The sequence below is a fragment of the Cibotium barometz genome, chromosome 6 (assembly GCF_041138505.1).
Source record: "Cibotium barometz isolate CiBa-2024 chromosome 6, ASM4113850v1, whole genome shotgun sequence".
In the NCBI taxonomy this organism is placed as follows: domain Eukaryota; kingdom Viridiplantae; phylum Streptophyta; class Polypodiopsida; order Cyatheales; family Cibotiaceae; genus Cibotium; species Cibotium barometz.
Window position 1 is genome coordinate 60,574,693 of NC_141051.1, and position 27,192 is coordinate 60,601,884.

The following is a 27,192-nucleotide window of genomic DNA, read 5'->3' on the forward strand; positions in this document are numbered from 1 at the left end:
AGTTGTAACTTGTGACATGTGAGAGAGGGAGACAGAGGTTGCCTCTAGACTCGTTCGAAAGAGAGACATACAGGTCACCCTCAAGCTTACTTCACAACAATCTCTCTTCCATCGAAGCTTGTAAAGTAAGCTCCAACAATAGGAGCTTACTTTATAACAACTCTCTCTCTCTCTCTCTCTCTCTCTCTCTCGTCTTGTATTGCCTTACTTCTGGCTCATATATACAATCTCTTTGTAGTTCATTCGGATGAACATTGAGAGAAGAAAAATATGTTCAAAAGTGAAAAACGTTTGAGATAAGGCAGCCTCTCAAGGGTTTATCATTGCTCACATAACCTGGTTTATAGTAATTTTCTCGGCTACTAAAGTTCAAAAATCCTAGTTGGAATTTGACGTTGTCTTTAATTTTAAGGGATGAAATTTATGTATTTTCATTTCAAATCTCGACATTTAGATGATTTCTAGTGATTTTCAAGTCTAAATCCCGGTTAGCTTAGGCTCTCTCAAGCCTAAGCATTGCCTTCAATTTTAAGGGGTAAAAAAACCATTGTTTTCGAGCACGGCATGATAAAGCCACGTGTATTACGAAACGTGCAAAACATTGGGGTACAAGATACGTGGCGAAAAACCATGGATAGGCGTGATGAGGTGGCCGGTCCACCCGTCGTGCTGATGTGCTGATGCAGCAGAGTGAAATTTCATTCCCCCTCACCCTCACCATCACCATAGCCTTCGCTTTACAAGTAAATCTGTCTCGCCATCTCGAAGCCCTTCACACATCCGACCCTCTCCATCGTCGCCATAGCGTTTTCACAAGGATATTCTTGCCGCCCTCACCTTACCCTAACCTCGTGAAGATCAGAGTGCATTTTCCTTTTGCGTCGCCATTGCTGTAGCTCGCACAAGCAAGCTCACATTCTTGTTCTACCCCAAAACTGTTGCATATCTTGTTCTTTCATTCTTTGATCCCGGCTTCCTACGCTACAACAAAGTATCTGCGCAAACCCTAGCTGGTTTCTCTGCTTGCACTGCTCGTACGGGTTTGTACGGAAATCTTGTGGACCCCGTAGCACGACGGCATCTACCACAGCATTCCATCAGCCTACAATCTGACAAGGTACGTTACTCCGGATTGCTTTTATCTACCTTTTCCCGAAATTTCTGACATGGGTGTTGATTCTATACATATGCTTGTTTGTGTTAAAAGACCGTGGGGCTGTGGGTTTACAAAGAAGGACACAACCATTAGCTGTATGCTTGAAGACAATACCGGAGCTTGTTGACTGTTTTCTTTTCCTGGGCATGTATCGTGGCCTACAATAGAAGCAGCTCCATGTGAAGCTGAGCAGCTACTATGGACAAGTCCAAGTGGTGAAAGCTTGCCAGAGGGCTTGATGTGGTGTCAAAATGTATACATTTGGGATGCTGGGCAGCTATTTTTCACAGGGTGTATATGCTGTGGCTGGGCCTTTTCAGGGTGCGGTTGACATCATTGTGGTGCAGCAAGAGGATGGCACCTTCAAAAGTTCCCCTTGGTATGTGAAGTGTGGTGATTTTCAGGGTGTCCTGAAAAGAAAGGAGAAGATTGTACACATCTCTGTTAATGGTGTTGGAGCCGACTTTTACATGCTTCTGAACAACAAGGGTGAAGCCTATTTCGAAAAGGAACTGGAGGATGCTATACTGGCTTTACCGAGTGCATCAACATCAGTGGACGACACAAAGGAAAATGGCAAAACAAAAGCAGATGATACAAAGGAAGATGGGGAAACAAAAAGCTCTGCTAGCTTGAAGAGTGTGACACTGGAAGAAAGATCTGAAGTGCAGTACATGGCTGGTGCTGACTCAGATGCAAGTATAGCGGCAAATGGTACCAATCAGGTGAGAGGTCTGCTAGGGGATTTGCCACGGGAAGGCCCATCAGCAATGTGGGAACCATCAAGCATAGTCTCTGGTGATAGCTGTGATTGTGGAGCAGCTGAGTTGTCAGATCCAAGGAGTAACTTAAATTCAATGGATGCTGCTGGCTCATTTTCTGTGGCAGCAGAAGAAAGATTAGACTTGTGGGAGGCACCCAGTATCCGCTTAGAAGTGAAAGCTTCTGTCATAAGCAGTGATGGTGTTAATTCGAGTTTGGCAGAGGCGGAGGATATTTTTCTGGATCAGTTGGTGAAAGAAGAAAGATCTGGATCACAGCAGGTTTTCAACATTGAGGCAGATGCGGAAGGTGCATGCCATGATGGAGGTAGCCCATGTTTATTAGTGGCAGATAATGGAGTTTTAAATACGGAGACTGCAGATGCATGCACTGATGGTGATAGCCTGAGTCTATTAGCAACAGATGATGCAGTGTTTTGTAACTTTAAGAGTGCGATAGCAGAAGATTGGTTTGGATTTGAGAAGGCACCAATTTCAGAATCAGGAGCGGAAGCAGCATGTGTACTCGATGACCTTGAAAACTCTGATGTGAAAGCTATGGATGAAATAATTTGGAATGATTACAAGGTTATAACAGCTGAAGAAGAAAAAGAGGTGAAGGATGCACTCAACATGGCCTCGGTTTTAGGCGTATGCATTGATGATGATAGCTGGAAATCAGGCGTGACAGATGAAAGAAATGCTCAACAGGTTGATTCATCTGTTTGGATGTCTGATGGTCTGGTGAATGAAGACACAAGTAAAGTTGTCATTGCCATTTCTGAGGATAATAGCCTTCTAGTAGAGGAAGGTAGTGGGCATACAAGCACTGATAATGTAATGCTGGACAAAGAAATAGTGTGCAAGGTGGAGGAAGGATCTGCTCCAGAAGGAAGCAAAGATGCAGAAATTCCAACTATTGCTGTAGTTCCTCCTCCATCTAGGTGGACCATGTGGCCTCTTTCATTCAGGAGGTCAAGAGCTGATAAGGCTCCCGTATCTGAAGCCACTGTTACAAAGCAAGCGTTATTGGCAGCCACAAACATAGCAATTGGAAGTCCTTTAACAGAGGAGATCCTAAGGAAGAATGGCTACTATGAGTGGCCGCAAAAACCAAAATTGCGCACCTATGTCCCAACATCAGCGCAGATTGAATCTCTAAAACTTAAGGAGGGTCCAAACAAAGTGACTTTTACTTTCCCTAGAGTTCTTGGAAAAGCACAGGTATAATTGCTTTTTTAAATCAGTTTTGTATAGTGCAGATCCAAAGCATGGGAAATTTGACTGAAAGTCTATCGTTGCTAAATGCGCAGGTGGATGCTCATATATATCTATGGAAATGGAACACTAGGATTGTGATCTCTGATGTTGATGGAACCATCACAAAGTAAGTACAACTTCACGATTAACACGAGTCTTATAATCGAGCCTTCAGCACAAGGATGATTTATATTTTTCAAAATAAGAGGGTGAATAAATTCGAAAAGACATGACATCACTAAAGTGTGCTTGGTTAGCATGCACCTACACATGGTAAGAGTTTGATTTTTTTTAAAAACATAACGAATTTGTAATTTTTAAATATTCTGCTTAAACTTGTTGTAATAGACTTGCTTTTGGGAAAATGTGTGAAAAAAATGTGTCTTGTTGATGGAAGGTACATCCTATTTCCTCTCGACAAATGAAGGGGTACCATACCACCTTTATCCACGTGTATTTTTTTTATAAAAACGTAACATCTAGTACCGAAAAAATATATAGATATATACTAATATTTTTTTTCAAGTTATTATTATCATAGTAAACAAAAGTTGGTGGACTTAGAGGTGCTAAAAAATCATTTGAGTCCCAATGAAAAGTCATTATTATCATAGTAAACAAAAGTTGGTGGACGTAGAGGTGAGTCCCAATGAAATTAAAAAAAAACATACATGTTAGCGTATGCAGTAAGCCTTGAGAAAGCTATAGAGACCTTCCAAATCTACATTTTCATAATAGAAAGATTGAGTAGTGTAATCATCAAAAAACTACATACATTGGAAAGAGAAACCTAAACTACCTTTCAATTCAATCACCTCCAATTCGGGCAAGATCAGAGATGTCAATGGGTACATATGACTAGAAGTTTATCCAACAAGACTTGCACAAATTTGCATCTGCCTAAAAAAATTAATCAAGAACTATACTAAGCGTAAATGTAAGTGCAGAGGTACGCAGCTGTTAGAATATGCAGTGGAGATGAAGACAAAATCTGAGAGAGAGAGAGAGAGAGAGAGAGAGAGAGAGAGAGGCGTGTAACTCTACTATATACACTAGGAATTGTGAAATACCGAATACAATGAGTGGGGGGCCAAGGGGCCATTTTATATGGCCCCTACAAGCAGTCGGCCTGTTGTAGAGACAGTCGACAGCCACCTGGAGGTACCCGACCAGCATCGCTCCTAGTCGGCTGCAGAAAATCCTGTCGGCCAGCAGTACCTGAGTCAGCTAGCTCTAACAGACATGTTGGATACCACACAGAGGTAGGTGGGCAGCTGACAGCCCTCCACACTACATAAAAAATAGGGAAAAATATGGAGAGTGGGGAAAAATGAGAAAACACCTAAATCGGGTGGGCACACCCACAACAGAGGCCCTTGAGGCTGGTGTAAATATACAGATAGGAGATGATTGCTAACACCCCCTCTTAGCTCCTGGACGTGGACCCAACCCCAGTGAGCTGGAGTGCCGTCGGAGCAAAGCCTGAGATAGAGACTTCGTGAAGCGGTCCACCACATTGTCCTATGTTGAATAGAACTCTAGTAAGATGTCATCAGCAATGATCTTTTCACGAACAAAATGCCTCTGGATGACCATGGGTTCCACCAGTGGAAACCCAATCTCGCCAAGTAACCTCTGCAACCTCACTACCTCGTAAGGAGCACCACAAGCAACCCGGTTCTCTGCCTCTGTCGACGACAAGGCAATAGATGACTGCCTCTTACTGCTCTATAAAACTGCTCTTGAGCCAAGGGAAAAATTGTAGCCTGATGTCAAGGTCCTCGTGTCTGGCTCTCCTCCCCAATCTGAGTCACTCCGACCGTGGAGTTTGACTCCATCCATCAATCCCCCTCCTGTGTAAAAGAGTCCAAGATCCTTCGCATGCTGCAGAAACCACAAGATACACAATCCTGCCTCCTAAAGAGTCCTTTGCAAACATGAGCTCAACAGCCTCATCAAGAAGCTCTCGTCCAATTTGGTATCGGGGTTCCACTCTAAGCATCCAAGGTCAGGTGTACAAGTCTTGTACATGGTCTTGGTCAGGTGTGCAGGTCCTGCACATGAAAGAGTTCCAGTCCATACTGAGAGTCACTCTCTGGAATGATGACAGGTGTTCCGGACATTAGGCTTGTAGCCAGATGCTAGGCATTTGAGGAAAGCTTGTAGTTGCATGTAGGTGCATAGAGTGTAGGGTGGTACTACTTGGGCCATATGGGCAGCCCATGGGCCATACCTTTGGCCCATAAGGCCCATAGCGCATAGTGGCTAGCCCTTATAGGGCATTGGCCTTGTTGGCCAGCCCTTAGGAGGCTTGGGCAGCATAGCAGCCAGCTAAGGGGCTGTAGCCCCTAGGCAGCCAGGCAGCCAGTCGGCCAGCCCTTGAGGCTTCACAGCCAGGCGGCTGCCATGGAAGGCTAGTCCAGCAGGCGACCAGCACCAGATCCAAGGCAGCCAACAGATTGGACAAAGGCGCCTTTTATTAGGCTGATAAACAAGTCATGGAGCATATTAAAACAGGCCGACTGCTGTTTTAGAACCCCACGACCAGCATCCATGAGAGGTATAAAAGCATGGGCTAATTAGTCATTAGTGGGGATGTCGTAGTATCTAGTCCATACTATGCATAATGGAGTTGATAGTTATATAGTCTCGTGGGTTGACTACCATGAACTACCATGAGTATATAACATGCATGTTCCTAAAAGGTGAATTTGGGCATGTTCTTGGATTCATCTCGGTATATATATTATTCATCTCAATATTCACAAAGTGCTGAAGGTATTCAAGGACCAGGACAGCCAAGGGAATTCCTGACACGAAGGTGAACTTGAAGGTCAGAACCAGGTCATTTTCAGGCTGCAGGTTTACAGCCAAGGAAGGTTATCACAAAGTCAGTCTTTTTCTCATCATTCAATAAAGCAAATACACCATCGTTGGTGGATTTGGGACCTAATCGGGTGTACCTTGTCTTTGATAGAGTGTGCGTAGAGCGGAAGCAAAGGGAGTACTAGAATGTGCTGAACTAAGAGTGCGAGAGAAAGAAAGAAAGAAAGAAAGATTTTATTAACGTCTTCCAAAAGACCGAACTCGGCCTATGAGACAAATCGGAGCACCTGTATGGGGTATCCTTTGTCATCCCAACAAAATGAAAAAGTACTGAACTAAAAAGCTGAATCTGGGTTTGCAATAAGTACAATGAGTGGTGAAGGTGATGGAGCTCTACTACTAGGAGAATGCAAAGCTATATGCATGGAGTATACAGTCATGATATGCAACCTAGCTAGCTCCATCCTGTACCATACTGGGGGTATAAAATGGTATACATCAGTGAAGGGGGTGTCCACAGCTCCCTGAAGAACATGCCTGGGTGTGCTCTGAAGCGAGCCAGTCGCTCCGCACCCTCTCTCTGAAACTGAGCTTTGATCTTTGTCATCTCTCTCTGGTATAGGCGTGGTGTCCGAAAGCCAGGTGTCCTCTGTCTCCTGCGGGCTCTAAGTGTCTCTGCTCTCTGGAGAGTAATTCCCTGCCGTGTAGGGGCTGGGAGGGGGATGGATCTCTGAAAAAATGTAGTAATGTGTCTGTCGCCCCCCCTCTGGAGCTGTCTGAGCCTGTAATAATGTTTCTCTGTGGCGTTTTATGTCTAGAATGAATCTCCCCAATATGCGCTGGTCTGCTGCCTCAAAGATCTGGCGTAGGGAATGTGGCTCTCTGAATAAAATGTGATCTCTCTCTCTCATGGCTGTATATGCTCTGCATCTGCATACATAATGCTCCTCACTCTCCACCTCCTCTCTACACAATCTGCATACCCTCTCCTCTCGGGAGATCCGTGCTGCTCTGCCAGTCTCAATCTCCAATCGGTGTGATGAAACTCATGTGTCAAATAGCCACCCCTTTGTCCAAGGCTCCTGAAAATGCGCTTGGTGGCACTGTCTCTCTAGCATAGCCAATGCTGCATATCCCCGTGTCAATCTAGCTCTGGCTGCTGAACCCATGGTGAAGCGTGTGGCTACTGCATAGAAGGTAACCCCTAGGTACATGTATGATGTCACCACCTCCACCTGGCGTCCTGCGAGAGTGAATGTCAGCTGACTCCTGCCTTGTCTCGATGTATGAAAGACCATAACCTTCGTTTTCCCAAGGTTCACAGTAAGACCCCTCTGTGTGCAGAAATCATCGAGTGCATGTAGATGCTGCTGTAGACCACCTGGAGACTCAGACACTAATACAATATCATCAGCATAGAGCATAATATGTACTGAGGTATCTGCTAAATCAACTCCATCTCCGCCTCCCCGTGTAATGAAGTCAGCCACCTTATCAATGTATAACCCAAATAGCGTGGGGGAAAGTGGGCATCCTTGCTTCACACCAATGGTGCTAGCAATAATCTCGGACATACCTCTTGGACATCTGACTCGCCCAAAAACCTGCTCATATAATGCATAGATGCCCCATGTCATATCTGCTGGTATGTGAAGAGACTGCAGGCGCTGAAATAGCCTCTCTTGTGGTACTGTGTCAAATGCCTTGCGGAAATCCACAAAGCAGCAATAGAGCTTTCTCTTCCTCACTCTGGCCTGATCAATCATACATCTCAAAGTGAATACATGGTCAGTGGTAGAGAAAGCTCTCTTGAAGCCTGCCTGCCTTGATGAGCGTAAACTTGCTCGCTCAGCATATAAGCTAAGCTCTTGCTCCAGCACTGTGCCATAGAGTTTGGCCAGCACGTGGCCAACCATAACCGTCCTGTAGTTGCTCGAATCGAGCATATCCCCTGATTTGTGAATCGGCACAATGGTGTGCATCGTCCACTCCGCAGGCAAACCCTCCGCTAGTGCCCTGTTAAACAGGTGTGCAAGAAAAGGAGCTAAAGAATCTACTGCATATATGAGATGCTCACCCTGCAGGCCCATATGGTCGGCGGCCCGTCCATGCTGTAGGCGGTGGATAGCTTCTTGTACCATCGAGTGGGTAAAGAAGCTAGTTGTGGTAGGTCGAGGCTCATGTGGCTGAGGTATAGGTGGTTGCTGTGGGGCGTGGTATAGGCCCTCTGCATATGTGTGCCATGTCTGTGGGTCTGCAATAGGTGTCGGTGTCCGAGGCTCTCTGAAGTGCCACCATGAGACAGGGCTATCTCTACTCATGAAGAAATGAAAGATCTCTAGCTCCTGTATCTCTGCGAAGGCCCGCCTTTTGCGGCGAGTAAGTCTCCTCATCTCTCTCCTCGACTCCTGCTCTGTGATGTCTCCCAAGGCTCTCTGTATGCGGAGCCGTGAGTATAGGGCTCTGCACTCGTCATCATACCATTTGTTCTGGGGCATAGTCCCAGGTCTCGCAGGCTCTCCTGAGTGTACACGATGTGGGAAGCTCTGTAATGCAGCCGTGTGTAGGAGTGATGCCAGCTGGGCTGTAATGGTATCCATAGGTGCCTGGGGATCCATGAGTAAGAGCCCATCCTCTACTCTGCCAGTGTATATGTCTGCCATGTCATGTGTGAAGTAGATGGTAGTGTGTGGCGTCGGTATGTGGGGGGCTGGTGATACTGGTGATCCGGCTAGTGAAAATGCCAAGTATATATGATGTGCCCCAATAGGACGGGTGGAATGGAGAATGAGGTGACAAGCTGTGGATGCCTCCAAAGACCCCATAATGTAGTCTACAAACGTGCCTCCGGTCCGTGTATGACCCCCATGTGGGAAGCTGTCAGCCCTCCTGATCTCGGCCACTATAGCATCCCGTTATAAATAACGAGACGATGCCTGGCTCCCAACTCTAGTAAGTGGTCCCCATAATGTCCTCTGTCTGGTCTAGTGTCCCTCTGATGCCCGACTAGCCCCTATCTCCTCTAGATCCCATAGGGTGGAGGATCTCCATGTCATCATAGTCATACACCTCACACTGTTTGCTCTGTGTGTGGGCATTGAAGTCGCCCGTAAGAAATACTTCCCCTAGTGTAGAATAATGCATAATCTCCTCTAACAGACAAGTGTATGGCGAGGCTCCTGTCTCCTCCTCCTGTGGCATGTCCTCTGTAATGACATAGGAGGATCTTGATGGAGAAAAGTAACATAAAGCTTGTATATAACCCTGTCCTGGGAGAGCTGTAAGCTGATCCACATGTATCTGGCCTCTGGATCCTGTGCTACCACTCTCAGTCCCCCTGTAGCTCCCGTCTGAATAGAACTGCTACTCCCCCCGACCCTCTCGAGGTACCCTGGCGTGTGGTCCTCCTGTATGCTGACTCCCACTGGAATCCCTCTACTCGAGGTAGCCCTCTCTGGGCTCCGATGTGTCTCTGTCAGAAGTATGATGTCTCTCCCCACCATAACATGCTCCAGTCGTCCAGGCTGCACCCATAGGGAACCATCACAGTTCCATACTGCCATGTGTATCTCTGTCAATGGCCTGGTTTGTGTCCCATAGGCCCCAAACCGCTAATCCATGGGCCGGCCATCAATGATGACCTGACCATCTCGATAGAAGGCCTTCTTGCCTTCTCTCCTTGCGTGTAAGACTCGTGGCATGCAAGTTCTCCTATGCTCAAGCTGCATCCTCGTGAGATCATCCACCAAGAAAACAGGAGCTCCCTCTAACCCCCTTAGTATGACCCTCTTCCTCATGAAGGTGACCCTCTCCGTCTCTCCTGCAAACTGTAGGATGAGGGCTCGCTTGCGTGTTGAGTCTTTCCCGGCTCTCCATGCTTTGGTGAAGGGGAGAGGGTGCTCTTCCTTGTAGCCAAGCTTCATGCATAGAAGCTGTCCATCCTTCTCGGGAGTGGAGTTGGGTGTCTCGGCTATACCTGTGACTCGAATGTTGAGGTGGCGGGCATGCCTCATCTTCTCCTCCTCAATGGTGGTGTGAATGATTTGGTGTTCTTCCCTTTGAGTCTCCTCCCTCACTTCTTTACGGATGTTCTTCTTCACCACCTCAACCCATCCTGACTGCTTGGCTTCGAGCTTTCCCTCCATGTCCTTTGTGATCTCCTTGGAGATCTCTTCTTTGATGGCCGTGAGAGTGTTGTCATTGATTTCCCCTTCTTCCTTCTCAGTATTCTTGATGGCTACCATTACCACTTTCAATGCACTCACCTCCTCCTTGAGTGCCGTGTTCTCTTGTTCGAGGTTCGTGACCCGTGCTTCGAGAGCCATGATGTGCCGGTGTAGTTTGTGCCGGTGTAGTTTGTTTTCCACCTCATTGAGGTTGGAATCGGATGTCTTCTTGTTCTCCTTGATTAGAGCCTTCATTGCCATCTCGAGGGCCTCGAGTTTCTCTTGGAGACTCGGGGCCATTCCTCCAGATCACTCTGCAGTCCTTCCCACAGGCAGGGAGGAGAGAGAGAGTTATGTTGTTGCCTTGGGGGCCTGAGCAAGGGTGGCTGGGGAAAGCGGGCCGGCCGGTTCTGAAGCGGTGGGCAAAATGGGCAGAAGGCGGGAAAGCGAGAGCTGTGGCGATTGAGAGCTGTGGCGCCTGAGTGGCTGCGTAGCCCACATGAGCGAAGAAGCTAGCCGCAAGACGGCCGGTTCTGAAGCGACGGGCGAAATGGCAGAAGGCGGGAAAGCGAGAGCTGTGGCGATTGAGAGCTGTGGCGCTTGAGTGGCTGCGCAGTCCACATGAGCGAAGAAGCTAGCCGCAAGAGCCTTGCACCAATCACGCAGGCGGCTTGGAATACGCACGCAGATGGGCAAGCATGCGCACACAGGCGGCACTCCAATTGGTGCAAGCAGGCGGGTGGTACGCGCACGCAGGCAGTCAGGCGGCGCTAAGGTTGCTGCAAGAAAGCGAGAGAGAGCGAGAGAGAGAGCAGGTGTGTATATGTGTGTGCATGTGAGAGAGAGAGAGAGAGAGAGAGAGAGAGAGAGAGAGAGAGAGAGAGAGAGAGAGAGAGAGAGAGAGAGAGAGAGAGAGTTATATTAACGTCCACGGGAGGCCGAATCCGACCTATGGGACAGATCAGGTACATCCATTTACATTCCACTCTGGGTATCGATGCCAAAGAGGCATAAAACTGAAAAAAAAAAAACTCAAAATGAACTCTTAAGACTCTTAAGAGTTTAAGTTACAATGGGTTCTATTGCATCTAGTTCGAAATTGAGGTTCAAAATAAAAATAGCTATATTTCATCCATGGATGGATTTGCTCTTGAGGGGGGTGGGGTACGGAATTCTTTAATGATTGCTTGTCCTCCTCTGGATATTGCCCATTTGCCATTCTTTCTTGCTTCTTTAACTTTATTCAGCTCTGTCGATTTGTTCTTGAGTTGTAGCGGGGTGAGTTCATCAGCTATCCATACCTTTGTTCCTTGGAGAGACCTTGTTTGCTTCATCACTGCTATTTTCTCATTGTTGTCCATATAGGAGACTTTTGCCTGTGTACCCTTTACTATAATAGAGATAGGGTCTCCTAAGTCCACGAAGGGGACTACTTTGCTCAGTTGTGCTGTAAGTACATCTGTATCTAATATGTAGTCTTCTCGAAGCTCTTGAGCTATGTCTGCCCTATCCCAACCTTGAGGAAGACCACCGACTCTGATTACCTTTTTGTTACTTTCCATTCGTTCCTTTTCTTTGACCGCTGATACGACTTCTTTAACAAAATCTTGTGAGTTAACTGAATTTACCTTTGAAACATGGTTTGTCGTTTCTGTTTGTAGTGTTGTAGGTATGGGTCCTTCTCGTGCTTCCTCTTGCTTCGTCTTCATGGCTTGCACTTGCACTTTCAGTTCGTTGATTTGTTCATCTTTCTTGATAGTCTCGTGTTTCAGTGCTGCTAATTCTCCCTGGAGTTTCTTCAGTTCTTGCATGAGGTAGGCTTCCCATGGTGTCGGCTTGCTCACGGGTGGAGGAATGGGCGGTAATCGTGAAGCGGTGACTGAGGCAAAAGACTTCTTACTTTCCATGTGTTGCTGCTGATAAAGGAGAGGGCTGTTGGTGGAACGAGTCCCCCCCTCAAGGGTACCCTCTCCCCTTTGGGGGAGACTCAGAGAATGCGACCTACAAGATGCTCAGCTACAGATGTAGGGGAGAGTTATGTTGCTGCCTTGGGGGCCTGAGCAAAGGTGGGTGGGGAAAGGGACGAAATGCAGGCAGAGAGAGAGAAGCGAAGAGAAAGGGTGGGGAAAGGGGGCGAAGAGAGAGAAGGCGGTGGGGAGGAGAGAATCGAAGAGAAAGGGGCGAAATGCAGGCAGAGAGAGAGAAGCGAAGAGAAAGGGTGGGAAAGGGGGCGAAGAGAGAGAAGGCGGTGGGGAGGAGAGAATCGAAGAGAAAGGGGCGAAATGCAGGCAGAGAGAGAGAAGCGAAGAGAAAGGGTGGGGAAAGGGGGCGAAGAGAGAGAAGGCGGTGGGGAGGAGAGAATCGAAGAGAAAGGGGCGAAATGCAGGTAGAGAGAGAGAAGCGAAGAGAAAGGGTGGGGAAAGGGGGCGAAGAGAGAGAAGGCGGTGGGGAGGAGAGAATCGAAGAGAAAGGGGCGAAATGCAGTGAAGCGAAGAGAAAGGGGCGAAATGCAGGCAGAGAGAGAGAAGCGAAGAGAAAGGGTGGGGAAAGGGGGCGAAGGGGGCGAAATGCAGTGAAGCGAAGAGAAGGGTGGGAATGCAGGCAGAGAGAGAGAGAGAGAGAGAGAGAGAGGAGAGAGAGAGAGAGAGAGAGAGAGAGAGAGAGAGAGAGAGGAGAGAGAGAGAGAGAGAGAGAGAGAGAGATTTTATTAACGTCTTTCAAAAGACCGAACTCGGCCTATGAGACAAATCAGTGTACGTGTGTGGGGTATCCTCTGTCATCCCAACAAAATGAAAAAGTACTGAACTAAAAAGCTGAATCTGGGTGTGCAATAAGTACAATGAGTGGGGGAGGGGATGGAGCTCTACTACTAGGAGAATGCAAAGCTATATGCATGGAGTATGTATACAATCATGATATGCAACCTAGCTAGCTCCATCCTGTACCATACTGGGGGTATAAAATGGTATACGTCCATGAAGGGGGTGTCCACAGCTCCTTGAAGAACATGCCTGGGTCTGCTCTGAAGCGAGCCAGTCGCCCCGCACCCTCTCTGTGAAACTGAGCTCTGATCTCTGTCATCTCTCTCTGGTATAGGCGTGGTGTCCGAAAGCCAGGTGTCCTCTGTCTCCTGCGGGCTCTGAGTGTCTCTGCTCTCTGGAGAGTAATTCCCTGCACTGTGGAGAGAGAGAGAGAGAGAGAGAGAGAGAGAGAGAGAGAGAGAGAGAGAGAGAGAGAGAGAGAGAGAGAGAGAGAGAGAGAGAGAGAGAGAGAGATTTTATTAACGTCTTCCAAAAGACCGAACTCGGCCTATGAGACAAATCGGAGTACCTGTATGGGGTATCCTCTGTCATCCTGACAAAATGAAAAAGTACTGAATAAAAAAGCTGAATCTGGGTGTGCAGGGGATGGAGCTCTACTACTAGGAGAATGCAAAGCTATATGCATGGAGTATACAATCATGATATGCAACCTAGCTAGCTCCATCCTGTACCATACTGGGGATATAAAATGGTATACATCAGTGAAGGGGGTGTCCACAGCTCCCTGAAGAACATGCCTGGGTGTGCTCTGAAGCGAGCCAGCCGCTCCGCACCCTCTCTGTGAAACTGAGCTCTGATCTTTGTCATCTCTCTCTGGTATAGGCGTGGTGTCCGAAAGCCAGGTGTCCTCTGTCTCCTGCGGGCTCTAAGTGTCTCTGCTCTCTGGAGAGTAATTCCCTGCCGTGTAGGGGCTGGGAGGGGTGTGGATCTCTGAAAAAATGTAGTAATCTGTGTCGCCCCCCCTCTGGAGCTGTCTGAGCCTGTAATAATGTCTCTCTGTGGCGCTGTATGTCTAGAATGTATCTCCCCAGTATGCGTTGGTCTGCTGCCTCAAAGAAATGACCTATGAGACCAAAAAAGGTTACAACAGAGAAATGAAATGACCTATGAGACCAAAAAGGTTACAACAATTGGTGGATCTGATACAATGTCTGTGTAAGAAAAGCTAAAAACAACTAAACAACTAACTGAAACTGAAGAGAGAGAGAGAGATGAAGCCAAAAGGCTGAATATACTGCATTGAATACAATCCCGAGCAAGAGACCTAGTTGTCTCATAAGTGAAGGATACAAAAGGGAGCAAGTGTGTCAACACATGAACCACACAAACTCAACTAATGAACATATGGAATGGGAGAGGCCAGCCTGCTGCCCACCTATATATAGGTAAGGGGCTGGGGTTTGGCTGACTGGAGCTGAAGACCCGACTTGGGAAAAATGCCAGAAAATAAGGGAAAAATGGGGAAAAAATAAGGTGGCCATCCCATAATCAAGGGCCATAGAAAGGGAACAAAGATGGGCTAAAATATGGGCAGCATACAGGGATGAAATGCTAACACCCCCTCTCAACATTGGATGCTGAACCAGCTCCAAGAAGCTGAAGATGAGGAGCCAAGGAAGCCTGAGACACTGACTTGGTGAACAAATCTGCTGCATTCTTTGCTGAAGGACAGTATTACAAATGCAAACCTCTAGCAAGAACCCGTTCACAAACAAAGTGATACTGGATCTCAATGTGTTTCGTGCGAGCATGAAACATAGTGTTCTTGGTGATGGGAATGCAACTTTGATTGTCACACCAAAGAAGAGTAGATCCGGTAGGGGGAACGCCAAGTTCTCCCACTAATCTCGCCAACCAATTCGCCTCACATGCAGCATAGCAAGCTGCTTGATACTCCGCCTCTTTAGAGGAAAGCGTCACAGTAGGTTGCTAAAGCATGAAGGCTTCCGCCCTGTCACATTTGTATCAGAGCATCAGGTGCAGCTACATCACCAAGCACTGCAGGTCCCACAGCTTCACACCAGAATATTTAAAGTTCCTATACCTGGGCTAGTAGTCCTGCAAGGACTAGTAAGCCACACTCACCCTACCTTCATCGCGCAAGGACCAACCTCCACCCCAAGAGCATCACACTTGCACTATAAGGTTGTTGTCATAGTTCTCAAGGGCATTGTCGTAAGGGGTGTACAAATCCACGCAAGGTAAATGCAAGCAGTTAGAAGCATCAGGAAGGCCAGGCATGCATTAGGTGAATCCTCAGTAGTTAGCCTGGAAGATAGGTCCTCAAAGGAGTACCTCAGTGGCTCCCCGGGAGCAGGAGCGGCAGCCTCAATTAGGTGCCTTGATCAACCTCAATCATCAACCATAAGTTAGTGCACTCAGGGACAAGGGTATGCATGCAAGGGGACAACATTGGAACAGATGCAGAGTCATGGAGTGGAATTGAGGCTAAAGAGGAGATTTAGTTAAGAAGAAGTATGACAAATTTGGAATCCCAGAGTAGTCAAGGGATGATGAGTCATCCAAAGTCAAAGACAGAAATAGTTGGATTCTCATCATTAAGCTTAGCAGGAGGGGATGTCATCGACAAGGCAGTGCCATGGGTAATCCCAGATCTGCATTCAGCCCTGATCCAGGCAACAATATTAGGTGCATACATGCATCATCATCAAGTTAGCATTGTGTTGGCTGCAGATTTAGATTTCAGCATATATCTTTCAATCGGCAGCAGTAGATGTGAGTCGACAACTAGCAAGGGTCGGCAATATTTATTTATTTTCCCCGAGAAAAGGATTCTTCTATTAGCTAACCAAAAAAACCAACCTCGAAGGGCTAAAAACAACCACGAAGGGCTCGATAGAAACTCACTTCCATGTACGGGGCGGGGATCAAAGAATCAAAAGATGGAGAAAGATGCACATTGAAACCGGCCTGAAGGGCGGTGAAACAAACACTCGCACATAAAACACTTCAATGCCATTGAGGACCTAGAAAAGGAAAACAAACAGGGGGAGCTAGAGTGCTCCTGCAAACAGTACACGGACACCGATTGGCCCCAAAACGCAGTGGTGCCCCTTGCGGTATTTCTTTAATTGATTATAAGAGCTTTGATTACAATAAGGCTGGAAACTCAGCCGTCACAGTAGAACCCCTGAAGCCTGCAAAGAACCTGCATCATGGTTCTTGTCCACTCGGCATCCACAAATAAGTCCAGCCATTGTTCACATCAAAACACTTCCACACATTTGAGTCTTGCATACAGAAGTCTTCTCCCACGATCAGGGCTGCCACAACCATCCATAGCCTCTCACCCTATGAACAGCATCACACCCTGACACATCCAGTGCTTCTGCATCACAACACAGACTCCCAAACTGTCTCTCAAAAGAGAACTCGTATCACAGCACAGCATACCATACAGTCGACACACCTGTACCAACCCTCTCTACCTTCCAAGGGTACTATCCATCTCTGTCATGGATTCTCTGTCCGCTGCCCAATCAGTAGCAAGGCTGTACCAAACATGTGTCCATTCCTGTACCTTCTGCCTGCATGTGACCTATCTCCTGGAGAAACCCAAAAACATGTTTCCTCGAGAAACCTACGACCTGTTTCCACATGAAACCCTTAGGCCTGTTTCCCTTTGAAACTTCTGTCCTGTTTCCATACAGAACCATTCATGGCACCATTCAACAACAGTGCCAACAACGGCATTCATCTAGTTACTTGTTCCCTCACGAAACATCTGGAAACATAGAGATGCCCATAGCTATAGGTCCCTCTGTTCCTTTCTAGCAGGAAGAAAACAATCTGCTCCATGAGCACGCAGCCATGCGAGCTTGCTTCACTCCCATGCCAAGAAACACTACCAGGTGACCTTGTACTTGCAGCCAATAATCCATGCACATAGCTGAATTTGCTACCAAACAAAAACAGCCCATAAACAGTCCTCAAACTGATCTCAAAACAGTCCCGAGCATTGCTCATGTTCATAGCCACATGAACTGCCACGAAACAGTCCATAAACCCATTCCAAAACAGTCCCGACCCAAAGCAAAGAGAAGCTGAAAGTTCCATCAGTTGAACGCCATCGACATGATGTCTATGTTCATGAAAAACCAGCCCCTCCTTTCTGCAAAAACACGGCGTCCTCCAAAAAGCACACACCTGGCTGCCTGTGTGTCTAGAGAAACCAACCTGTAAGCTGCAGCCTGACTCTTGTACAAAAGAGCATGAGTTTCAGCCCTCTGCGCCTGCAGTCCAGCCCACCTTCTGTTCTGCAACCCAACAGTCGCCAGACAGAGAGAGCACGTGTTGCTGCCAATCCAGCCCACCTCCTGTCCTGCAGCCCAACAGTCGCCAGAGAGAGAGAGAGAGCACGTGTGCTACCTGCAGCCGTACTTGCTCGCCTGTTTTTCCACCAGAGAGAGAAGCATGTATCTGCTGCCCGACTAGCCTGTCAGCCTTTCCACACATCCAGTTGCAGCCGACTCTCACAGGAGAACAATCCCCACACGTTGTACAGCCCCTGCCTGACTGCCTGCTCACACAAAAGCAAGAGAAAGAAAAGAGGCGTGTAAGGGCAGTCCTGTATGCAGCCAAACACGAGAATTTCAGCGCTGGCCGCCTGTGTACCAAATGAGCAGCCCTCCTGACTGGAAAAGCACACCCTCCTCAAAAGATAGGCGCCTCCCCCTTTTCTGCCCGCCAGCCCCTTTTTTTTCCAAAAAAGACACACGTGGCCCCAATAATAGCATAAGGGCCACGTTTTCTTTCATGAAGGGCATTAAAATATTTTTTAAAGGTTTTTAAAACCTTTTGAGTTAAAGTCTCTTTGCCCCCTTCACACTTGGGGTTGTCCACACATGGGCTTCCTTTTAACTCAAATTTGATGCCATTCACACTGTCCACCATGTCCCCGTGCACACCTGCATACTGTCCAGAGAAAAACACAGGGTCGTGACATACCCCCCTCTTGAAAAATAGCAAGCGTCCTCGATTGCACTCAATGGCACAGGAAGGCATCTTATGAGCAAAGACGCCCCATATGGCAAAAACAATGGCCCTCCAATGCATCTGGGTAATAAGACAATCATCCTGCACAATAGGCCACATTGTCACATCAAAGTGACAAACAACTCTTGCTCGTTCCTTCAGAACCTACAGCAAAAGTCTAAAACCAAGTCCCAACTGAGTTAGTGTAGTGGTCAAAGCTTGTGACTTGTAACCTCTAGGTTATGAGTTCAAGTCCCAGTAGGCTCTCTCATGTTATAAAGGGACACCTATGCTCGCTTGATGTGTTTGGTTGCTCGGGCTCTTGCCCCTTGAACACTCGAGTGACTCCTCCTCCTCGGGTGGTGGATCACCCAAGATAGGAGGATCCATACGAGACCCCTCCGCTGTTCCAACGCTTGACTCATCGCGGTGGTCATGGGGGATGCCTAATTCGTGGCTCTTGCCCGATGGTGCGTGGCCCTTGCCCGACCATGATAATTGGCTAATTGTTGGAAGGGGAAATCGGCTCCACCCACTTGAGTGGGCCCCGGGTGTGTACGAAAAAAAAAAGAGAGTCTAAACCAAATGGAAACACGTTAACTGTGTCAGCCAAAAACAAAACCATGCATCATTCTACATATGCATGACACACATGCATTCGCAAACAATATGCTCCTCAAGTTGCTCTACCTACTCTAAAGTAACAGTCTAAGGGTTGCTCGCAAGCCTTACGCCCATGGGCATCCCGCAGGACCCACGACTGATGGTCAAACCAACTCTAGGATTGCTCGCAAGACTTATGCCCTCCATAGAGTTATCCATAGTTGCAGTTATAGTTCAAGGTGCGGCCGACTGTGAACCATACCCAACTTTACCATCTCATGTGTCTAGAACACAAGATCATAGAAGTCCCATAAGAAGATGTACTGTCAGTCTCAGTACCTTCGGGTGAATACAAAGATGTCACCAAGCGACTCCTAGATGACAACTGAGCCTGTTTGTAACGAGGGAGCGGCGGTGCTACCCCCCTCTTGAGCATCAGGCAATGCTCTAGACCTATGCTTTACTGAACCTGAATGAGCCGTAACAAGAGTCGGCCCCAACTCAAAGGCATCAAGATAAAGCTGCAATACCTGAGGTGAATCTGCTAAGTCATCCTCCTCCATCCACTTCGCATCCATCAGTGATTGAACAGCTCTTGAACTTCACAGGATAGCGACGGGAAACTTTACCCTGTACCTTTCTTTCCTTATGTGCCAGTATCTGCTCGGGAATAAGAACCTCGTCAAGTTCCTCCGCTTCCGTCTGAGCCTCATCTGATACATCCTCAGGCACCCAAAACCTGCTTGCACTCCACCCAAGTGGTAAGCACAAGTCCTCGATGAAGCATAGTAGATCACCATTGCTAAACATAGAAAGAAACTGTCTTCCGAACCCATGAAGCCTCTATGAAGATACGACCGGTGACAAACTGTCGAAAGCCATAGCCTTCAACCCATGTTTTGCACCATAACACTTCAACTGCTTCTTGTTCCTGGCCGACTACTTCTTGTTCTTGGTGTCTTTTCTCCTGAGCTTCATCTTCAGCTCTTGCTCTTCACCTCATATAGGCAAAGACACACAACCCTGCACTGTCTCCTGCACTTCCTTTTCACTTTCCTCATGTTGAAGCTTTTGATGTGACAACCACGCGCTCGCCTCCTTGAGAAAGTCGACGATGTCTCGGGCAACGGAACCTTGAAACCGGCCTGAAGGGCGGTGAAACAAACACTCGCACACAAAACACTTCAACGCCATTGAGGACCTAGAAAAGGAAAACAAACAGGGGGAGCTAGAGTGCTCCTGCAAATAGTACACGGACACCGATTGGCCCCAAAACGCAGTGGCGTCCCTTGCGGTATTTCTTTAATTGATTATAAGAGCTTTGATTACAATAAGGCTGGAAACTCAGCCGTCACAGTAGAATCCCTGAAGCCTGCAAAGAACCTGCATCATGGCTTCTTGTCCACTCGGCATCCACAAATAAGTCCAGCCATTGTTCACATCAAAACACTTCCACACATTGAGTCCTACATACAGAAGTCTTCTCCCATGATCAGGGCTGCCACAACCATCCATAGCCTCTCACCCTATGAACAGCATCACACCCTGACACATCCAGTGCTTCTGCATCACAACACAGACTCCCAAACTGTCTCTCAAAAGAGAACTCGTATCACAGCACAGCATACCATACAGTCGACACACCTGTACCAACCCTCTCTACCTTCCAAGGGTACTATCCATCTCTGTCATGGATTCTCTGTCCGCTGCCCAATCAGTAGCAAGGCTGTACCAAACATGTGTCCATTCCTGTACCTTCTGCCTGCATGTGACCTATCTCCTGGAGAAACCCAAAAACATGTTTCCTCGAGAAACCTACGACCTGTTTCCACATGAAACCCTTAGGCCTGTTTCCCTTTGAAACTTCTGTCCTGTTTCCATACAGAACCATTCATGGCACCATTCAACAACAGTGCCAACAACGGCATTCATCTAGTTACCTGTTCCCTCATGAAACATCTGGAAACATAGAGATGCCCATAGCTGTAGGTCCCTCTGTTCCTTTCTAGCAGGAAGAAAACAATCTGCTCCATAAGCACGCAGCCATGCGAGCTTGCTTCACTCCCATGCCAAGAAACACTACTAGGTGACCTGCAGCCAATAATCCATGCACATAGCTGAATTTGCTACCAAACAAAAACAGCCCATAAACAGTCCTCAAACTGATCTCAAAACAGTCCCGAGCATTGCTCATGTTCATAGCCACATGAACTGCCACGAAACAGTCCATAAACCCTTTCCAAAACAGTCCCGACCCAAAGCAAAGAGAAGCTGAAAGTTCCATTAGTTGAACGCCATCGACATGATGTCTATGTTCATGAAAACCCAGCCCCTCCTTTCTGCAAAAACACGGCGTCCTCCAAAAAGCACACACCTGGCTGCCTGTGTGTCTAGAGAAACCAACCTGTAAGCTGCAGCCTGACTCTTGTACAAAAGAGCATGAGTTTCAGCCCTCTGCGCCTGCAGTCCAGCCCACCTTCTGTTCTGCAACCCAACAGTCGCCAGACAGAGAGAGCACGTGTTGCTGCCAATCCAGCCCACCTCCTGTCCTGCAGCCCAACAGTTGCCAGAGAGAGAGAGAGAGAGCACGTGTGCTACCTGCAGCCGTACTTGCTCGCCTGTTTTTCCACCAGAGAGAGAAGCATGTATCTGCTGCCCGACTAGCCTGTCAGCCTTTCCACACATCCAGTTGCAGCCGACTCTCACAGGAGAACAATCCCCACACGTTGTACAGCCCCTGCCTGACTGCCTGCTCACACAAAAGCAAGAGAAAGAAAAGAGGCGTGTAAGGGCAGTCCTGTATGCAGCCAAACACGAGAACTTCAGCGTTGGCCGCCTGTGTACCAAATGAGCAGCCCTCCTGACTGGAAAAGCACACCCTCCTCAAAAGATAGGCGCCTCCCCCTTTTCTGCCCGCCAGCCCCTTTTTTTTCCAAAAAAGACACATGTGGCCCCAATAATAGCATAAGGGCCACGTTTTCTTTCATGAAGGGCATTAAAATATTTTTTAAAGGTTTTTAAAACCTTTTGAGTTAAAGTCTCTTTGCCCCCTTCACACTTGGGGTTGTCCACACATGGGCTTCCTTTTAACTCAAATTTGATGCCATTCACACCACAGTTGCATAGAAACAGGTTCGAAACGTACGAAACGTTTCGAAACGTTTCGTCCTGGATGAAACACGTTTCATACATCATGCATATTTTTAAAACCTTAAAAAACGATTCCTTTCGTGAATCGAACGGCGCACTTTATTCACGCTTCCCAGTGGCGGCCGCTTGTGAGTTTGCCGATTTGTGTGCCATCCTACGATTCCTTCCATCGCTTGTGTCGGCCCGCTTGCTCCTTGGTGTCCTTGGGCCTTGTGGAGGTCTTCCAAAGGGGTAATGCCATGTTTTGCTTTAAGTTGGTTTTCTCTGCACAACTCACAAAGCAGCACACTTTTTTCTCTTCCATCAATATTTATGGCATATCTTCCATGGTCCACCCTTGCTCTATTGAGATTAGTTTATGTTCTGTGTGGCACTTGTTGCAGGGCCAACAATCTGCATTTATCCCCGCCTTGTAGGATGCCTTGAACAGGTGATTCTCTTTGGAACAATGTCACCTTCGAGTCTAGATATGGTGGCTCGGGATCCGGAAAGTGGAAATGCAACTTTTGTGCTGATAAGCACCATGGCAGTGTCACCAGGCTGAAGGCACATTTGTCACAAACAAAGGGTTTCGGCATTGGGCCATGTAAGCATGTGCCACAAGAAATCTATGATAGCCTCAAGGCTTGGAAGGCCATGCAACTAGGTATCTCCCTTGAGGGTATCCCCAATCTGGGAGAGCCTGAAGCACGTCAAAGTGTCTCCAAGAGGACTCGCAGTATTAGAGAGGAAGATACCAGTGGTGAGGTTGTAGGTGGTGTTGCAGGTGGTTCTAGCTCGGCACCTCGAGCCAAAAGAACTAGTCTTCCAGTGTTCAAGAAAGGACATGTACAGGCAGGGATGCAAAAGGCTGCCATGAAAGAGGCAACGAGGGAGTTGATGAAGTTGTTTATTCAATGTGGATTATCCTTCCACATTGTCAGGACTCCTCGATGGAAGAAGGCAATGAGAGCTATCTCCCGCATTGGGTGTGAGTGGGATGGCTCCTCCTACGAGACATTGTGTCACCATTTTGCCACCCGAATGGTTCACTCTTGCTTTCACACTATGTACATATTGGATTGGTGTCCATGGCTTATGGAATGTGCCTATGCATGTGATTGACACGTGTCATGCTGTATAGTTGGATATGATATTCCGCTGGGACTTGATGTTATCATGCCCGGAATATCTGGAAGACTTGGCTTTCCGCTGGAACTTGTGTCTTTGTGTACATGTCCGGAAACGCCTGGAGGACTTGGCTTTCCGTTGGGACTTGTGCCTTTGTGTACATGCTTGGAAACGCCTGGAGGATTGGCTTTCCACTGGGTCTGGTATCGCATATACTTGCCTGGAAACGCCTGGTCTTATATGGTTTCATGAACGGAAATTGCTCATGCCAATGTTGCATTGCATAGCATCTTTATGTGCTTGCCTGCAAATGAAATTGCATGCTGTTTTCATGCTTGCATGACCTATGTGTAGTTCCGGGCTAGGGGACGCCCGCCCGTGAACCGTGCGTGTGAAACTGTCTGCTGACATGGTTGTGTGGCATGTGAACAGGTGGTAAGTATTACCCAATCTAGGCTCAAATAGCCTTTAGGACTTAGCCAATATTTATAAGTGAGTGCGTTCCCACTTCATTAAAGTTTGGGTGTCCAAAAGTCACTTATAAATTATGACCGCTTCCAAGTTCACACTCACTGAAGTCCCTAGGCGGACAAGACTCAATGTCCAGGACCTGATCCTTCCTTTTTACTCATAAATGGGCATCTCCCCATGTCCCTTCACCTGATTGGACCCCAATTCACTTACTTATTAAGAGAAAATTCGTGTTTTCTTTTCATGAGGATTTTTGGAGGCTGAAAACTCTGTTTTTCCACCATCTCTCTCTATTTCCAAGCTCTCCATAGCCATACCCAACTTGCTAGGGTGTTTTCCAAGCTTCCAAGAGCGTTTTCAAGTGCTAATCACTCTCCTACTCACTCCCAATGACTGAAATTCAGCAAAACAGCTCTCATTTTTGCTGTAATTTCTGGTCTTTTTGTTGAAAACCCTAATTTCAGCCTTCCTTTCTCAAGTTGAACCATAGGGGAAGCTTTCCCAGGGTTCCCTTCATCCTCTCGAAGACTTTTGTCGCGAAGGATTGCGGCAAATCGAAGATATCAACACTTCTAAAGCTTCCAACTCGAAGGCTTCCGCTTGCAACAACTTCTATGAAGACTGGTAAGCTAATTGGACAATGTGTTGTCATTACTTATTCAGTAGAAGGGCATGACTCCTTGTTTAGCCGCCCTGTGTAGTATTTCTCTTGTCCTATGTGCTCTTGAAGATGTTGCTACCTTGCTTGGTAGAACATAGAGCCAATGGTAGAGAATATAGGCACTGAAGTCAGGCCGGGCATCAAGGCAGCTCCTTGGTGATCTACATCGACATACCATTGTTTTCTAAATGCTGAATTTCATATGCATTGGCATGGAGGATTTGGCAATGGATGCCCGTGAAGCTATGTATTGAATTTCTCCAATAGTAATACAATTTACTCAAGGGAGGGGTCGGCCGTTCTGGCTCATTGTGTGTCTCTTGTCAATTCAGCAATTTACTTCTTGTATGTGAGCAAGTGTCCTTCAAATCTTAGTGTATTTAAGTGTATTGATTAGCATTGTGTTCAACCAAGTTACACATTGTGCACTACTGAGCTTCGCAAGGAGCAACTGGCTGTGGAGATGGAGATGGAGCCTCTCAAGGCCACTTGGGCAAAGTATGGTTGTACTTTGCTTTGTGATGGATGGACAGATGTGCGGAAGAGAAATGTGTACAACATTCTTGTGTCCTCCTGCAAAGGCACAATGTTCATTCGTGCCATAGATGCATCGGTGCCAGGGATAGTGGTTACAGGGGAGTTCATTATGTCCTACATGCGCCAGGCAATCAATGAAATTGGGCCTGATAACATTGTGCAGGTGATCACGGACAATGGGTCCAATTGTGTATCCATGGGCAGGATGTTAGAGGAGGAGTTTCCCAAGATTGTGTGGACACCTTGTGCAGCACACAGCCTTGACTTGATGATTGAGGATGTGGGGAAGCTTGATTGGGTGAGCCATGTATTTTCAGTTGCATCTACCATGGTGAACTTTGTCACAAAGAGGCCAAAGGTTTTGAGCATGTACAGGGCCAATAGTGATCTTGAGCTTCTAAAGTCCTCCAAAACTCGGTTTGCATATATGTTTATTGTGGTGGAGAGACTAGTGAGAGTGCGACATGGCTTATTACGCACTATTGTGTGTCGTGAATGGACAGCATGGGAGGACAAGGATGAGCCCAAGTCTATAGCATTCTCTCGTATGGTCATGAGAGATACTTGGTGGCAGGATGCAGAGGGACTTGTGAAGGCACTTCAGCCCATGTATAGTGTCCTTCGGCTCACAGACATGGAGGGGGTACCATTGGGCTGCTTTATGAGTTCATGGACAGAATTGGTGAAGCTCTCAATGATTTCACTACCTTGTCGCGTGACAGGTGCTCACCCTTGGGCTTTAACTTTAGTCTTTGAGTCTTTCTCTTGAGTCTTCCTATAAGTTATTTTATAAATCTTGATCTCTTATGTATGTCACATGTTACATGTAGAGTTCAAGATATTAAGGAGATCTGGAATCGGTGTTGGGATTGGTTTCATAGGCCAATCCATGGTGTTTCTCACATTTTGCATCCCCTTTGGAGGAATGAGGAGCAATACCTCAATGAGGAGCTAGAGTCAGGATGGATCGAGTACATTACCAAGTTGGTGGGAGTGGGAGGTGATATACAGCTTATGAGAAAGCTCGAGGATGAGCTTCTCATTTACCGCAACGGTAGCCATATGTTTGGGCGAGCCACTGCATTGCTCAGGGAGACACAGTTGGAGCCAGTGTCTTGGTGGGAGAAATACGGTATTGGGATACCCAACTTGGTAAGGTTTCTTGATTCTTGAATCTTGTATCTTTGTCTCCTAAGTCCTACTCTTTCAAAATCTACATTCAAATGCTTCTCTCTTTTTTACTCTAACTTAAGATTCTTTTTTGTACAATGTAGAGACGGATTGCATTGAGAGTTCTCTCCCAGGATTGCAGTTCAGGGCCTTGTGAGAGAAACTGGAGTACATGTGCTCTTTTTCACACGAAAAAGAGAAATAGACTCTCCTCAGCACAATTGGAGAGGCTTGTCTTTTGTCATTGCAATCTCCGATTACTAGAACAAAAGGGTCATCCCATTGAGCCTCGCCAAGTGAATCCAGATAAGATTGATATCATGAAGTGCAAGGAGATTCCCGACATTCCTCAGGAGGAGACATCTATTCTATGCTCTATGAGGAGATCATGGCTCCGGCTCGCACTACACGATCTTTTCGAGAGGCTAGTACTAGTGGTGCACCTGCACCTCTAGAGGATGAGGCATTTGAGGACTCGGCTACCGGCAGTGACCTTGAGAGTGAGGCTGCAAAGGCAGAAGATGCAGATGAGGATGAGCATGAGGATGTAGATAGTAGCTAGCAGATGCCAGTATCATTTTATTTGGACATGTTATTTAGTTTGAACTTTGGACATGTTATTTATTTTGATCTTGGATTTTGAGTCATGACTCATCACCCACGTGGTGATCCTTTTGATTTCTGTTTAGTCATCAGTGATCACCCACGTGATTTGTGATATCATCATATCTTACATGTATTTTGTTTTTATTGAAATGAATTCAATGTGGTCTCTTATAAGTTATGTCAACAGTTTTTTCTTTTGTATATTTCAAGTAAAAAATATACATGTTTTTTCTACTTTGTATGAAACCTTTTTGTACCCGTTTCTTACCTTTTATGAAACGTTTCAAAACGTATGAAACCCGTTTCATACCTGCCGTTTCTGAAACGCCTGGCAACACTGATTCACACTGTCCACCATGTCCCCATGCACACCTGCATACTGTCCAGAGAAAAACACAACTTCTCCTCCAGCTGGCCGCTTTATGAGGAGAAGGCTATCTCATTCAGGGGGAGGGGGAGGGAATAACCACACAGGGGGTCTCTAATGCTACCACCTCTATCTGTGAGAAAAGGGCCAGGCGGCCAGAGCGTCAAGAAAGCTTCCCATCACTTCCGCATGTGGTCAGAGCCACCCATAGCTTCCCCCATTGATCGCGGAGGGTATGGATGATGTCGAGCCAAATGCTCATGATGGACTCCGTAGGCGGAGTGTGGGTGCCCTCGATGGCTTCGCTGCATCGAGCTCTCCATATGTGGCAGGCCACAATGCTGCTACAAATCTCTCATCTCTAGCACGAGGCCTGAGTCTAGTGATCGGAAGATGGGACTGGGACTGGTACTGTCGAAATGTGAAGGTGAGACTTGGCAACCACGTGCCAACCGCCAAGCGTCTATGTGCTAGCAGCCAAGCTCCTATGTGCCAGCAGCCAAATAAAGAGGGTGATCTTTTGAGGCTGAA

General features: G+C 47.2%; 1 protein-coding gene across 2 annotated transcripts in view; it reads left to right on the top strand.

Moving 5' to 3' along the window:
• The first annotated feature begins 611 nt into the window (after positions 1-611).
• The window catches only part of LOC147637932 (phosphatidate phosphatase PAH1-like), a 60,096-nt gene continuing 33,515 nt past the window's right edge, over positions 612-27,192 (top strand). Inside the window, exons 1-3 of one of the 2 annotated variants that reach the window (XM_086799774.1) lie at positions 612-1,117; positions 1,208-3,141; positions 3,231-3,304. In XM_086799774.1, coding sequence (XP_086655900.1) covers positions 1,408-3,141; positions 3,231-3,304 — 1,808 coding nt within the window. In that variant the 5' untranslated portion in view covers positions 612-1,117; positions 1,208-1,407. The remainder of the gene's footprint in view (positions 1,118-1,207; positions 3,142-3,230; positions 3,305-27,192) is intronic. The other variant, XM_086799775.1, reaches the window with a different exon arrangement.